The sequence below is a fragment of the Octopus bimaculoides genome, chromosome 26 (assembly GCF_046866305.1).
Source record: "Octopus bimaculoides isolate indiv1 chromosome 26, ASM4686630v1, whole genome shotgun sequence".
Classification (NCBI taxonomy): domain Eukaryota; kingdom Metazoa; phylum Mollusca; class Cephalopoda; order Octopoda; family Octopodidae; genus Octopus; species Octopus bimaculoides.
The window spans coordinates 18,384,208-18,399,273 of record NC_142953.1 but is presented as its reverse complement, the minus strand read 5'-3'; the positions used below and the strand labels follow the sequence as shown (position 1 = coordinate 18,399,273).

Here is a 15,066-nt window from a genome sequence, read left to right as displayed (position 1 = left end):
CAGGAATCAATAATTGCATATATCATTGCATAATATAGTAATATTCATGAGATCGAATTCAGATGAAACAATTCTCATTGCATCTATTAAAAAGTCTTGCTCATTTGATTTTTCTTCTAGTTCTATATTTAAGAGATGAGGAATTATTTACATTATTTACATTTGACAGATATTTGTCCTCATCTTGTTTGTTGTTAACACAATGTTTCAGCTGATATACCCTCCAGCCTTCATCAGGTGTCTTGGGGAAATTTCGAACCTGAATTCTCATTTCTAGGATATTTTTCGATGTTATTATTATTATTATTATTATTATTATTATTATTATTATTATTATTATTATTATTATTATTATTCGAAAAATACCTTAGGAATGAGAACCCAGGTTTGAAATTTCCCCAAGACACCTGATGAAGGCTGGAGGGTATAATCAGCCGAAACATGGTGTTAACAACAAACAAGATTAGGACAAAATATCCGCCAAATGTAAGTAATGTAAATAATGTAAATAGTGTTGATTCTTCTTGTTTATAATTATATGTATGTGTGTGTGTGTGTGTGTGTAAAGGTATGATCCAAGGATCATGGTGTAGTAAGCTTCGAGCAGTCTGTAGAAGGTATAAAAAGCAAATTCCAGGAACAATAGTAGTTTATTAACACGGAAGGTTATAAATTTTTCCTGTATTGAAATTCGATAAACTGAAAAAATTGTTTTATAGCTTACGGTTAGCAACAGGGGTTGCTGCGTATGTAAACGGAAATCCAAAAGTTCTTTTGATTAAGGTATCTTTGGCCTGATGAGGAACTAGTGGATTACCCCTCGTTTGGATAATTACTATTTCTGAGGTTCTACTAGCTAGGAAACATATGTAGCCTGCATTTTATCTTCTCCATTCCCTGATTTTGGATTTCTATTCATATATATATATGTGTATATATATATATGTGTGTATATATATATATATATATATATATATATATATATATATATATATATAGAATAAAAAGTTTTGAATGGTATAACAATGCACTATAATACAAACAATGGACTAAATACCTGTTGTAATTTAGTTATCCATAGCCAGACTATAGATAACTAAATTACAACAGGTATATAGTCCATTTTTTGTATTATAGTGCATTTTTGTACCATTCAAAACTTCTTATTCTTTACAAGCAATACACAATGCTTCAAGCAAACTACAATACTCTCCTATATTTCATCATCATCATCATCATCATCATCATCGTCTAACATCCGCTTTCCATGCTAGCATGGGTTGGATGATTTGACTGAGGACTGGCGAATCAGATGGCTGCACCAGGCTCCAATCTAATCTGGCAAAGTTTCTACAGCTGGATGCCCTTCCTAATGCCAACCACTCCGAGAGTGTACTGGGTGCTTTTTATGTGCCACCAGCACAGGAGCCAGTCAGGCGGTAGTGGCAACAGCCACGCTCGAAATGGTGTTTTTTACATGCCACCTGCACAGGAGTCAGTCCAGCGAAACTAGCAATGACCTCGCTCGAATGTTTTTTCACATGCCACCGGCACAAGTGCCAGTAAGGCGACGCTGGTAATGATCACACTCAAATGGTGCTTTTTACGTTCCACCAGCACGGAAGCCAAACAGCTGCTCTGGCAGTGATCCCGCTTGGATGGTGCTGTGAGCGCTCCACTGGCATGATGGGTGCCAGTCATCGAATTTGGTTCAATTTCGATTTCACTTGCCCCAACAGGTCTTCACAAGCAGAGTTTAGTGTATAGTTTAGTTTAGTTTAGTGACCAATATATATATATATATATATATATATATATATATATATATATATATATATATATATATGTAGTGTGAATTTAAAAAAAACCAAAAGATGAAGATGGGTGTGTAAACAACATACAGATGAATTATATATATATATACTAGCAGTATAACCCGACCTTGTCCGGGTGTGACTTATTATGCCATCTACGATAAGTCTTGCTAGCTGAAAATCAACTAAAAAAGAAAGCCTTACAATGAAAAAACCCTTATGATGTAAATATGTTTATAATTCAAAAGACGATGAAATTAATAGGGAAAGTCTGAAGGCTGTTTTGCGTAAAATTATTAAGCATACGTAAATTTCATCCGTGTAATTGGCTATAGAAATGCTTGTGCAAAACAACTTTTTGCGCTGCCCTGATTATACATAGCAGGGTAATCCCTTTTCACAGGAGCTAGGATGGCAATTTGTGATGAAGCAATTGCTGGCGATCTGTTGCTAAACAGTTTTGCCAGAATTCTATCAGATTGGGCAGAAGGTGTTGATGCACCATTTTGCATTATGTTCAAAGTAGCTACTGGAATGTGGTGAATTGCTGCAGTCTGTGGCTGTCATTTTAAACCAGTTGTTGTCTTTCCCCAGCAAACTCTCTTCTTTGGAGGCATAATCTATGTATATATTAAACAGAACAACAAAAGTTATACTAGATGGCAGGGTCGGTACTTTTCATATATCTGTAATTTTTCAGATTAACACCCGCACGATTACCCAACCCTAATCCTAAACCTAATCCTAACACTAACCCTAACACTAACCCTAAACCCTAACCCTAACCCTAACCCTGACCCTAAAAAACGTAACCGTAACATTAATCCTAAACCCTAACCCTGACCCTAAAACCCTAACCCTAACACCCTAATGAAAATCGTGGTAAATTTACAAAACATTGACGAACATGAGTTATATTTTACTGAATGATTGTGTACTTGCATGTGTATGCTTTTGAGAGAGCGAGAGAGGAAGAGGTAGAGAGGGGGAGAGAAAGGAATAGGGGTAGTTAAAAGTTTTCTTATGACTGCTTCTCTTCACTGCCTATTACTTCATTAGAAATCTAAGGATGCACATAAGCACATAATAGAGAAAAATGAAACAAATATGGACGACTTGCTCCGAAACACCACCGAGTGGGGAACATTTCTCAAAAATAACCTGCAATTGTTTCCTTAAAAATTCCTACATGCTTGAAATGTACATACATCAAGGTACATTTGTACAAAATTTCATGAAAAAATATTCATTTTCCTGGAAGTTAAGAGGAATTTAAGTGGAATTTCCGAATATAGTACCCCACCCCCTTCCAAAACACTTTCACCGAAAATTTTTGTATATTTGGAATCTACATAATAAATAATATATGCATAGAAAATTTCTTAAACAAATATTCATTTTTATGAAAGTTATGACCTTCCAAATTTGGGGGAAACAACTCTGTACATCAATGTTTTGTAAATATACCACGATGTGAATGATTGTGTTTACTTGCACGTGTATACGTTTGAGAGAGCGAGAGAGGAAGAGGGGAGAAATGAATAGAGATTGAGAGCAATGTGTATGTTGTTGTCACAGGTCATGTATGTGTGGTTGTGTGTGTGTTTACGTATCTATGTTATGAAAAATAGGTAAAGAATACTGAGATGAAGGTTTAATCTATGACGTTGTATGTATCACTTTCTCTCTCTCTCCCTCTCCCTCTTTAACTCTTACTCTCTATATTTTTATGTTGAGCGCGTGTGTAAGAATTGCGTTCCAGGTAGAAGGGATGAAATATAAAAGTTGCTAGAAACAACAGCCAAATCTCCCTTAAATCACACAAAGTAAACGGAATTTAAAAAATATAATTACTGCACTGGAAAGTTCACATCGAGAAAATTCCATTGATGTAAACATTTTTACGAAAAAGTGGAAAATGTGGATTTCTATAAACTTTCAAAAAGGCTTCACACAAACACAGAATTTCAGATTTATATATTAAGATATATATATATATATATATATATATATATATATATATATATATATATATATAACAATAGTATAGCTTGGTTTGTGAGTGTGTGTGTGTGTGTGTGTGTATGCGTGTGTGCGTGCGTGTTGCATCTATAGAAATCCACACTTTACAAGATAGCAATCTGGGAGTCGCACCAGTGTATTTCTCATGGTCGAAAATGCCCAGAATCAGCCATTTGTTTTTTTTTGGTTGCTTCCTAACACGTGAATTTTTACATTAAAAATAATTTTAAACCATCAATTCTAATAACTTTCAAATCGCCATTATTTGCAAACATGAGTTCAGTCCCCTTCTACCTGTGGTGTAAACAGATAGAGAAACAGAGAAACATAACAGATTTTTTCAATATCATCTTTTTACTGGATTATTTTGTAAACAATGTTACGAAACTTCATATTTTAGAATTATATATATATATTATATGCTTACTATAGCCTCACGCTGACCTATGAAACTTCATGTTTTAGAATTATATATATATATATATATATATATATATATATATATATATATATATATATATATATATATATATATATGATGTGCTCTGTTATTAGACTATTTTCGTTACTCATTGCAATATATATATATATATATATATATATATATATATATGCTTACTATAGCCTCACACTGACCAAAATCTTGAGTGGATTTCTTACTCGGAGACTGAAAGAAGACTGTCGTATATATGTGTATATTTGTATATGCGTGTGCCTGTGTCTTGTGTTTGTACCCCTACCATTGCTTGACAACTGATGTTGCTGTGTTTACATTCCCGTAACTTAGCGGTTTGGTAAAAGACACTGACACAATGAGTACTAAGCTTACAAAGAATAAATCCTGTGGTTGATTTCTTCGACCAACAGTGGTGCTCCACCATGGCCGCAGTCACATGACTGAATTAAGTAAAGCAATAAAAATCTATGCCATTTTAATCCCGAGCAAGGCTGGGTATCTCTGCTAGTATATATATATATATAAGCAAATGTGGGGAGAAGCAAATTAGACACATCAATATATAAAGTATACATAAGGTGGTGAGCTGGCAGAAGTGTTACCACACTAGGTGAAATGCTTTGCGGTATTTCTTCTGCCTTTACATTCTGAGTTCAAATTCCACCAATGTCAACTTTGCCTTTTATCCTTTCAGGGTCGATAAATTAAGTACCAGTTGCATACTGGGGATAGATCTAATCAACTGGCTCCCTCCCAAAAAATTTCGGGCCTTGTGTCTAGAGTAGAAAAGAATATATAAAATATATTAAGTCCATCAAATACAAAATGTGTATATGTGTATATATATAAAAAAGTTTGACTTACACAGAGTACAAATGACCGTATAAATTAAAGGGTTATTTGTACTCTGTGTAAGATGAACCTTTTTATATGTATACACACACACACACACACATATATATATATTATTTGATGAGATACTTTATATATTGATGTGTCTAATCTGCTTATCCCCGCATTTGCTTCTATACCTGTTCAACCTGATCCCTCTTATACCTTTCTTTACATTGTGGAATCGATTCCCTGCAAAGATATCGGAGTCTAAATATGAATCTTTTGAGCATTACTAAGGGAGTTCTAAACAAAAAATATCTGGATCACATCTGTGAACTACATATACATATACATACACGCGCACACATACACACACACAAACACACGAACACACACACACACACACACACACGCACACGCACACACACACAAATATATATTCTTTTATTCTTTTATTTATTTCAGTCATTTGATTGTGGCCATGTTGGAGCACTGCCTTTAGTCGAGCAAATCAACTCCAGAGCTTAGTCTTTGTAAGCCTAGTACTTATTCTATTGGTCTCTTTTGCTGAACCACTAAGTTACAGGGACATAAACACACCAGCATTGGTTGTCAAGCGATATTGGGGGGGGGGACAAACACAGATACACAAACACACATACACATACACACACACACACACATATACACACATATATATATACATATATGACAGGCTTCTTCCAGTTTCCGTCTAGCAAATCCACTCACAAGGCTTTGGTTGGCCTGAGGCTATAGCAGAAGACACTGGCCCAAGATGCCATGCAGTGGGACTGAACCTGAAATCATGTGGTTGGTATGCAAGTTACTTGCCACACAACCACTCCTGCACCTATATATATATATATATAAATGTATCATTGTCATCATCATCATCGTTTAACGTCTGCTTTCCATGCTGGCATGGGTTGGACGATTTGACTGAGGACTGGCGAACCAGATGGCTGCACCAGGCTCCAATCTGATCTGCAGAGATTCTACAGCTGGATGCCCTTCCTAATGCCAACCACTCCAAGAATGCAGTGGGTGCTTTTACATGCCACCGGCACAAGTGCCAGTGAGGCGACGCTGGTAACGATCATGTTTGAATGGTATTTTTTACGTGCCACCAGCACAGAAACCAGTCAGCTGCTCTGGCCATGATCACCCTTGGGCGGTGCTCTTAGCACTCCACTATCATGGATGCCAGTCATCGAATTTGATTTCGATTTCGATTTCACTTACCTCAACAGGTCTTCACAAGAAGAGTTTAGTGTCCAATGAAGGAAAGGTTTGCATAAGTGGGCTGGCATAGGCCACGGGTTATGGTCTCACTTGGCTTGCCGGGTCTTCTCACACACACCATATTTCCAAAGGTCTCAGTCAGAAGTCATTGCCTCGATGAGGCCTAATGTTCGAAGGTCGTGCTTCACCACCTGTCCAGATTTCTTAAAGAATTCTGAGAAAAAGTAATTTTTTCACCACAATAAAACACACACACACAGACACAGAGGTGTCTCTGTGGTAACTTGAGCTACTACAAATAGCAGCCAAACATCTCTTAAAACACACCCTTTCATCAAAAGAAAGACACAGATTTACAGTATTTCAGGAAGGAAAAATACTGTGATGGGTCTGCAACATCAAAGACAACTCTGAGCTAAACAAAACACAGACAAACATACTTCACATTAAAAAAATATCTACTAAATAATACTAATAAAGTTGATGGCATATCTAAAGTTTCATTCCCTGGTAAAACTCCATATATTTTAAACATTTTCTCTTGATGCTCTATCTAAGACATAAAAATTGTTCAAGCAGAGTTGCCTCCCTTAGCTAAAGACCTAAAAATTGTGTGACCCAACTTTGTTTTCGAGGTTACTATTGTAGTAAAAAAGAGTTGTTGTGCAGTACAAAAATATACTTTATTTGGTAGCTGAAATATTACTGAATCTTTTGACACCTCATATGTCAAAATCAGCAACTCAGTTTTCGAATCCATTAGGAACACACACACACACACATACTGTTTTATAATATAAGATATATATATATATATATATATATATATATATATATACCCACATATATACAGGGTGTCTATAAATTATATTTATAATTTGGAAAATTCAGAAAAAAAATGATAACTCAGCAGAGTTTATTGGGAAACTCAAACAAATAAAGTTTTATTAGAAACATCAAAACACTTCTACATGGGTTCCATTGGTTGCACACAATCCTTATTCATTCATTTTTACTGAATTTTTCAAGTTGCAAAAGTTAATTTATGGACATCTATAATAATAAAAATGAAATTCTGTCTGTCTGTCTGCGACCCTTGTATCTCAGCCTACATTTGCTCTACATAACATATTATACATTTTTGGAATTAAAATGATTAGCTCTCCGCAGGAGCTATCTTAAAAAGTCCATACAGAGTGCGGCTTTTAAGCGAGTCCTGCATATGTGTGTATACTCCAGAAAACCTAAATATACATGTATATGTATACATACATATATATATATATATATATGTGTGTGTGTGTGTGTGTGTATATATGTCTATCTATCTATCTATCTATCTATCTATCTATCTAGTTATCTATCTATCTATCTATCTATCTATCTATCTATCTATCTATATATATATCTATCTATCTATCTATCTATCTATCTATATATATATATATATATATATATATATATATATATATATATAGTGTGTGTGTGTGTGTGTGTGTATGTATATAACTGTTTTGTTAATATTTTCAATATTTTATGTTTTAGATTCTGATGACACCCCTTCTTCACAGCAAGCAGCCCCTGAGGCACCTCATTCACAAGCTGGATACCCAACTCTACCACCTTCTACTCAATCGAATGTTACCCCACAACAGCAGTCGCAAGGGTACCCTACCCAGCCACAGTCGCAGGGGTACCCAAACCAGCAACAGCCACAAGGATACAACAACCAGCAACAGCCACAAGGATACAACAACCAGCAACCACCACCACAGGGCTACCCCAACCAACAACAGCCACCACCGCAGGGGTACCCAACCCAGCAACAGCCACAAGGGTACCCAACCCAGCAACAACCACAGGGGTACCCAAACCAACAGCAACCACAGGGGTACCAACAACCACCACAGGGGTACCCTAACCAGCAACCACCACAAGGGTACCAAACCCAGCAGCCACCACAAGGCTACCCAAGCCAACAGCAGCCACAGGGGTATCCTAATCAACAGCAACCACAACAAGGTTGCCCTAATCAGCAACAGCCTCAGGGCTACCCTACTCAACAGCAATCCCAAGGGTACCCTAACCAGCAACCACAAGGATACTACAATCAACAACAAGGGTATCCAAACCAGCAGCCTCAAGGCTATCAGGGTCAACAACCTGGCTATGCTGCACCCCAGTCAGGAGGCTACTCACAGCCACCAGTGTCGGGCCAAGGTCAAGGTCAGCCTCCTGCACCACCTGGGTATGTACCTCCACCAACAACAAGTGCCACAAAATCCCGTCCACCTGTGCCACCAGGCTTCACTTCCGAATCAGCTATAGGATATAATCAGCCTTTAGCCCAGCCTCAAACCACAGGTATGTCGATGAGTATATCATATATAACAAGGGTATTTTATATACTAACAGAGTACATAAGGAGTTTAATTTGTAACATATATTTTTAATTACCTCATTCTTCCACCGATGGGGTTTGGGGCATTCTCATGTTCATATGTGAGAGTCAGAGGCACAAATTGTGAAATATTTAAGCTGTAAATCTCAAACATTTGTAAGAATTGTATTGATTCTTTTTTTCACACTAAAGTTTTTCTACATGGGACAAATACTAACAAACAGTGGTAGAGCATTCAACTGCAGATTGAGAGGTCCCCGGTTCAATCCCGAGTGTCCCCTTTAAAATTTTCATTTTCAAAGATTTTTTAACTATATATATATATATTTGTGAGGGTACATGGCCAAGTGATTAGGGTGTTGTATTCTTAATCGCTAGATCATGATTTCAATTCCTAGACCGGGTGGTGTGTTGTGTTCTTGAGCAAAACACCTCATCTCACATTGCTCTGAGATCACTTCAACACCTGATCATGGTATACCTGTTGCACCTGTTCAAGCAACATAAAAAGCACGTAAAAAGCAACATTTGAGCATGGTCGTTACCAGTGCTGCCTGACTGGTCCTCATGCCAGTGGCACGTAAAAAGCACCCACTACACTCTCGGAGTGGTTGGCGTTAGGAAGGGCATCCACCTGTAGAAACTCTGCCAGATCAGACTGGAGCCTGGTGCAGCCATCTGGTTCACCAGTCCTCAGTCAAACCGTCTAATCCATGTTAGCATGAAAAGCGGACGTTAAACAACAACGATGATGATGATGATACACACACACACACACACACATATATATATATATTTATATATATATATATATATATATATATATATATATATATATATATATATATATATATATATATATATATATATATAGAGAGAGAGAGAGAGAGAGAGAGAGAGAGAGAAAGAGAGAGAGAGAGAGTTTATAGATCCAATAAAGGTAGAATCAACACAAAAAAGCACTCCATAAAAAAAATATATATACAGGGTGTCCACAAGGTCTGGGTACATGGAGTAAATAAAATCATAGCATAAACAATTAAATATAAAAAATAATAATTTCTTAAAGTATGTGTTAATCTCCATGTACCCAGACTTTGTGGACACCCTGTATATATATCTCTTTACTCTCTTTTCTCTCTTTTACTTGCCACATTACTTGCCACATTTAAGTGGCAATATACTTCACTTTATATATATATATATATATATATATATATATATATATATATATAGAGAGAGAGAGAGAGAGAGAGAGAGAGTTTATAGATCCAATATAGGTAGAATCAACACAAAAAAGCACTCCATAAAAAAAATACATATAAATGTGTGTGTGTGTGTGTGTGTGTGTGTGTGTGTGCGTAGGCATTTGTATGCTTGTCTTGGCATTGCACGTTATTTGTAAACGGCAATCACGTTGTAAAAATGGTGTCAACTGTTTCTAACCTTCTGTGAAAACATACCAGGCCCTTGGGGGAATATGTAACCTAGCTTTCAGACTGGCAAGGATAGGGGAAAGGAAGGGTTCTTGGCCACAGAACATCTGCCTCAACCAATTCCATATGGTATAAGTAAGCATGGAAAAGTGGCAGGTTAAAATGATGGTGATGATGATGATGATATATATACATACACACACACACTGGACAAGTGTCTTCATCTATAGGTTCAGGTCGTACAAAGTCTTGTGAGTGATTTGCTAGATGGAAGCTGAAAGAAGCTTATTGTATGTGTGTGTAAATTTTTTTTTTTATATATATATATATATATATATATACATATATATATATATATATATCTATATATATATATATATATATATATATATATATATATATATATATATATAAAGTGTAGTATATTGCCACTTAAGTGTGGCTGACCCTTAGGGGTGGATGTTACTGTTGCTTTTAGCCCCAGGAGGACATCTCCTCCAGCTGGCTTATCGACACACTACTGTGTCCTGTTTGCCAAGGGAAGTTATCCCTCCCATCATGATCTGTAGTACGAACGGACCCGGGTTTCTGTGTTATTTCCCTTCGTCAGCGTCCGATAGCCACTGATCTTTGATGAGAGAGATAAAATCTTGGCAATCTTATATCTACTTTTCCAGTGAAATTCTTCACTGATATCGAAAAATTGAAAACAAGCAATGTTAATTCTCTAAATGAAGTATTAACAGTAACTGCCAAGATTTTATCTCTCTCATCAAAGATCAGTGGCTATCGGACGCTGACGAAGGGAAATAACCCTGAAACCCGGGTCCGTTCGTGCTACAGATCATGATGGGAGGGATAACTTCCCTTGGCAAACAGGACACAGTAGTGTGTCGATAAGTCAGCTGGAGGAGATGTCCTCCTGGGGCTAAAAGCAACAGTAACATCCACCCCTAGGGGTCAGCCACACTTAAGTGGCAATATACTACACTTTATCGTGCAGTTACTGTTAATACTTCATTTAGAGAATTAACATTGCCTTATATATATATATATATATATATATATATATATATATATATATATATATATATATATGTGTGTGTGTGTGTGTGTGTGTGTGTGTGTGTGTGTGTGTGTATTACATACAAAAATAAGAGGAATGACCAGCAAAAGTGGACTCCTATATGCTAGAAATAGATGCTGCATCATCACGAAAAAATATGTTCTCAGTAAAAAATTAGCGACACAACAGACTGTAAAAGGGCAAGACAAATGAAAAAATACTAAATAAAAAAAAAAACGATTAACCTACGTACCATGGTTTCACCTGTTAAAATTTACATAAGTAAATATCTGCAGGATCATCAGCGTAGTCTGTCGATTTAAAAATATAATTTCCAGAACTAGATATAAGACGTTCACCCGAAAGAGAATGTGTAGAGTTCTACAAATTACATTCAGTGTATCCCTTCAAATGTCTTCAATCTGGCGTGCTAAGTCTGGAAATAACTTTGCAGTTAATAAATTTTTGCAGCTGATTTACCGGTTTGAGAACATCATTATTTAAAATTTATTAATAAGAGTAGAAATTGATATTAATCAATTAAAACCAATGGTCTAGCAGATTAAAAAAAATCCGAAGATTAAAATTATATTACATACAAAAATAAGAGGAATGACCAGCAAAAAGGACTCCTATATGCTAGAAATAGATGCCGAATCATTTAACCACGAAAAAATATGTTCTCAGTAAAAAATTAGCGACACAACAGACTGTAAAAGGGCAAGACAAATGAAAAAATACTAAATATAAAAAAAAAACGATTAACCTACGTACCATGGTTTCACCTGTTAAAATTTACATAAGTAAATATCTGCAGGATCATCAGCGTAGTCTGTCGATTTAAAAATATAATTTCCAGAACTAGACATAAGACGTTCAACCGAAAGGGAGCACGTGTAGAGTTCTACAAATTACATTCAGTGTATCCCTTCAAATGTCTTCAATCTGGCGCGCTAAGTCCGGAAATAACTCTGCAGTTAATAATTTTTTGCAGCTAATTTACCGGTTTGAGAACATCATTATTTAAAATTTATTAATAAGGGTAGAAATTGATATTAATCAATTAAAACCAATGGTGTAGCATATTAACAAAATTTGAAGATTAAAATTATATTATATGCAAGAATAAGAGGAATGGCCAGCAAAAGTGGACTCCTATATGCTAGAAATAGATGCCGAATCATCTAACCACGAAAAAATATGTTCTCTTTCGTGGTTTGATGATTTGGCATCTATTTCTAGCATATAGGAGTCCACTTTTGCTGGTCATTCCTCTTATTTTTGTATGTAATATCATTTTAATCTTCAAATTTTTTTAATATGCTAGACCATTGGTTTTAATTGATTAATATCAATTTCTACCCTTATTAATACATTTTATATAATGATGTTCTCAAACTGGTAAATTAGCTGCAAAAATTATGAAAACAGTTGTGGAATCTTTGCTTTTTTTTGCTACTTTAAGTACATACATAAACATACATACATATTCTAATTAACTAGTCATTTATCAGTTACTTTACTCTCTCTCTCTTGCTCTGCCTATCTATCTGTATATCTATCTATCTATCTATCTATCTATCTATCTATCTATCTATCTTATCTATCTGTGTATCTATCTATCGATATATCTGTCTGTCTGTCTATTGCCTGCCTGCCTGTCTGTCTGTCTGTCTATCTCTTTAGGTACCCCAGCCTTCAGTCACAGTATCTTCCTATCTATATTTGCAGGTCAACATATGCCACAATGGATGGCCCGTCCAGAAAATACGTCCAACTGCCCTCCTGGCCTGGAATACTTGACCATGGTGGATCAAATTCTCATACAACAACAAGTGGATGCTTTGGAGAGTAAGTCCTGGCTAATGTTAGTGGTCTAACTGATGTTGAATGTACCTTACTGTGAAATCCTTGGTCTAAATGTTTGTTAGTTTAACTTTTTGGAGGTTTAACTAATTTTAAGCGGACTATTTGGTTGTCTGATTATTGATCCTTCCTCAAGGAGTCAAAATCATGATGATATCTGAACTGCAGCTGATGTGGGAAGCTCCCTCATTGTGTTAAATATGTTTTATCTCTGTTTACTGTTATTGTTCTGTTGAATTTGTTTTACTTACATAGAAAAGAAGAAGCTCTCAAGTTACTTGGTTCCTTGAGAGGGTGCTAGGTCGATTTGTCCCCAGTTATTTCGTCATTGGTTAATTCGTCTCTGGTCAATTCGTCGTTGATCAATTTATCCCCAGGTCAATTAAACCACTGTACATTGTTGCAAATACCTCCATTTGTACAGCTTAATGGGAATATTAGACGTTGGAGTCAAGCTGATTCCAACTACCCTGACACCCCACTTACAATTGTTGGGGTTTCCATTCCTAGTGAATATTCCTGCCTTTACAATGAAGAAATGTTTTTACAGAATGACAGCAAGATGGAAGATTCAAAACGAATATCAATATTTGCAAGTGACGAATCACTTCGACAGTTAAAACAGCACAAGAACTGGGCGGCAGATGGAACATTCAAGAGCTGCTCAAGTATATTTTTTCAGTTATATACACTTCACATTCAAATTGATAATTTTAATGCCCCACGATTGTTCACATTACTCTCTGACGAAAGTCAAGACATATATAGTAGACTTTTTTGCCAAAATAAATGAATTACTGTAGAACGGAGGACCTGGGCTTCTTTTTCGAAATCCCTAATTATATTAATAATTAGGGATTTCGAAAAAGAAGCCCATAATGGATTTCTGGAATCGTTTCCTGGTTCGAATTTGGCAAGCTGCTTGTTTCATTTAGGACGAAATGTGTACAAGCATGTTGTGCAAGAAGAACTAAAATGCAGATATCACGAAGACGACAGTTTTAGTCTAAAAATATGGTTGTTTTGTTGCTCTTGTTTTCCTGCAGGTTGATGATGTTGTCAATAGATATGAACAACTTGTAGATGATGATGATATTCCACAGTCAATTGTATCCCATTTTGGAAGTATTTATATCGGACCACCTAGAGGAAGAGGACAGAGGAGGCGACGCCTTGAACCTCCATTATTTATTTGGAATGTTTGGGATCGATGTATGACGGGGATTGTTTGTACTACAAATAGTTTAGAAGCCTACCACAGCACGCTGAAAAACACATTGAATATTAGTCATTCAAGTATTTGGAAACTTATTGATGTGAGGAAAGGTTTGCCAGTATCAAATTGCAGAAGTTTATGCAAGGAGAAGAACCAAACCAAAAGAAAAAATACAGAGATATGAACCTGCATATAAAGAAATGTCATGGAAAAATATGATCCAAGCCAAGAAATTATTTTTCTAAAAGCAATTGCATACAATCTTAAATTTTAAGAAAAAATAAATAATACAGCAAACCTTAAAATAAGCGTTTTTTTAAATTCAATTATTCGTTCTTCCATTTTTCCTATGATTTCAACAAAATTGACTGACGACGAATTGACCTGGGGACGAATTGACCAACAATGAATTGACTGGGGACAAATTAAATGATGACAAATTGCCGTCAATGAATTAACCGGACACCCTTGAAAGATATAATATAACTTTCTCCATACTGTTTTGTAAATAGCTAAAGTTTAATGAGGTAGTGATCCTGTCTCAAGGTGTTGAAACTATGTTGATATCTGATCAACAGCTGATGAAGGTGTGTTAAACATGCTTTTGTTTTTCATGTTTTTCACGTTAATATCTCTGTTTATTGTTACCATCCTGTAGACACTCTCAAGTTTCTCGGTTCTTTGAGAGATA

At 35.8% G+C, this 15,066-nt stretch overlaps 1 protein-coding gene across 1 annotated transcript in view; it reads left to right on the top strand.

The window, feature by feature from the left end:
• The window catches only part of LOC106873825 (uncharacterized), a 59,264-nt gene that overhangs the window by 31,184 nt on the left and 13,014 nt on the right, over window positions 1–15,066 (top strand). Inside the window, exons 3-4 of the mRNA XM_089342369.1 lie at window positions 7,936–8,754; window positions 13,025–13,144. Of these exons, the coding sequence (XP_089198495.1) occupies window positions 7,936–8,754; window positions 13,025–13,144 (939 nt within the window). The remainder of the gene's footprint in view (window positions 1–7,935; window positions 8,755–13,024; window positions 13,145–15,066) is intronic.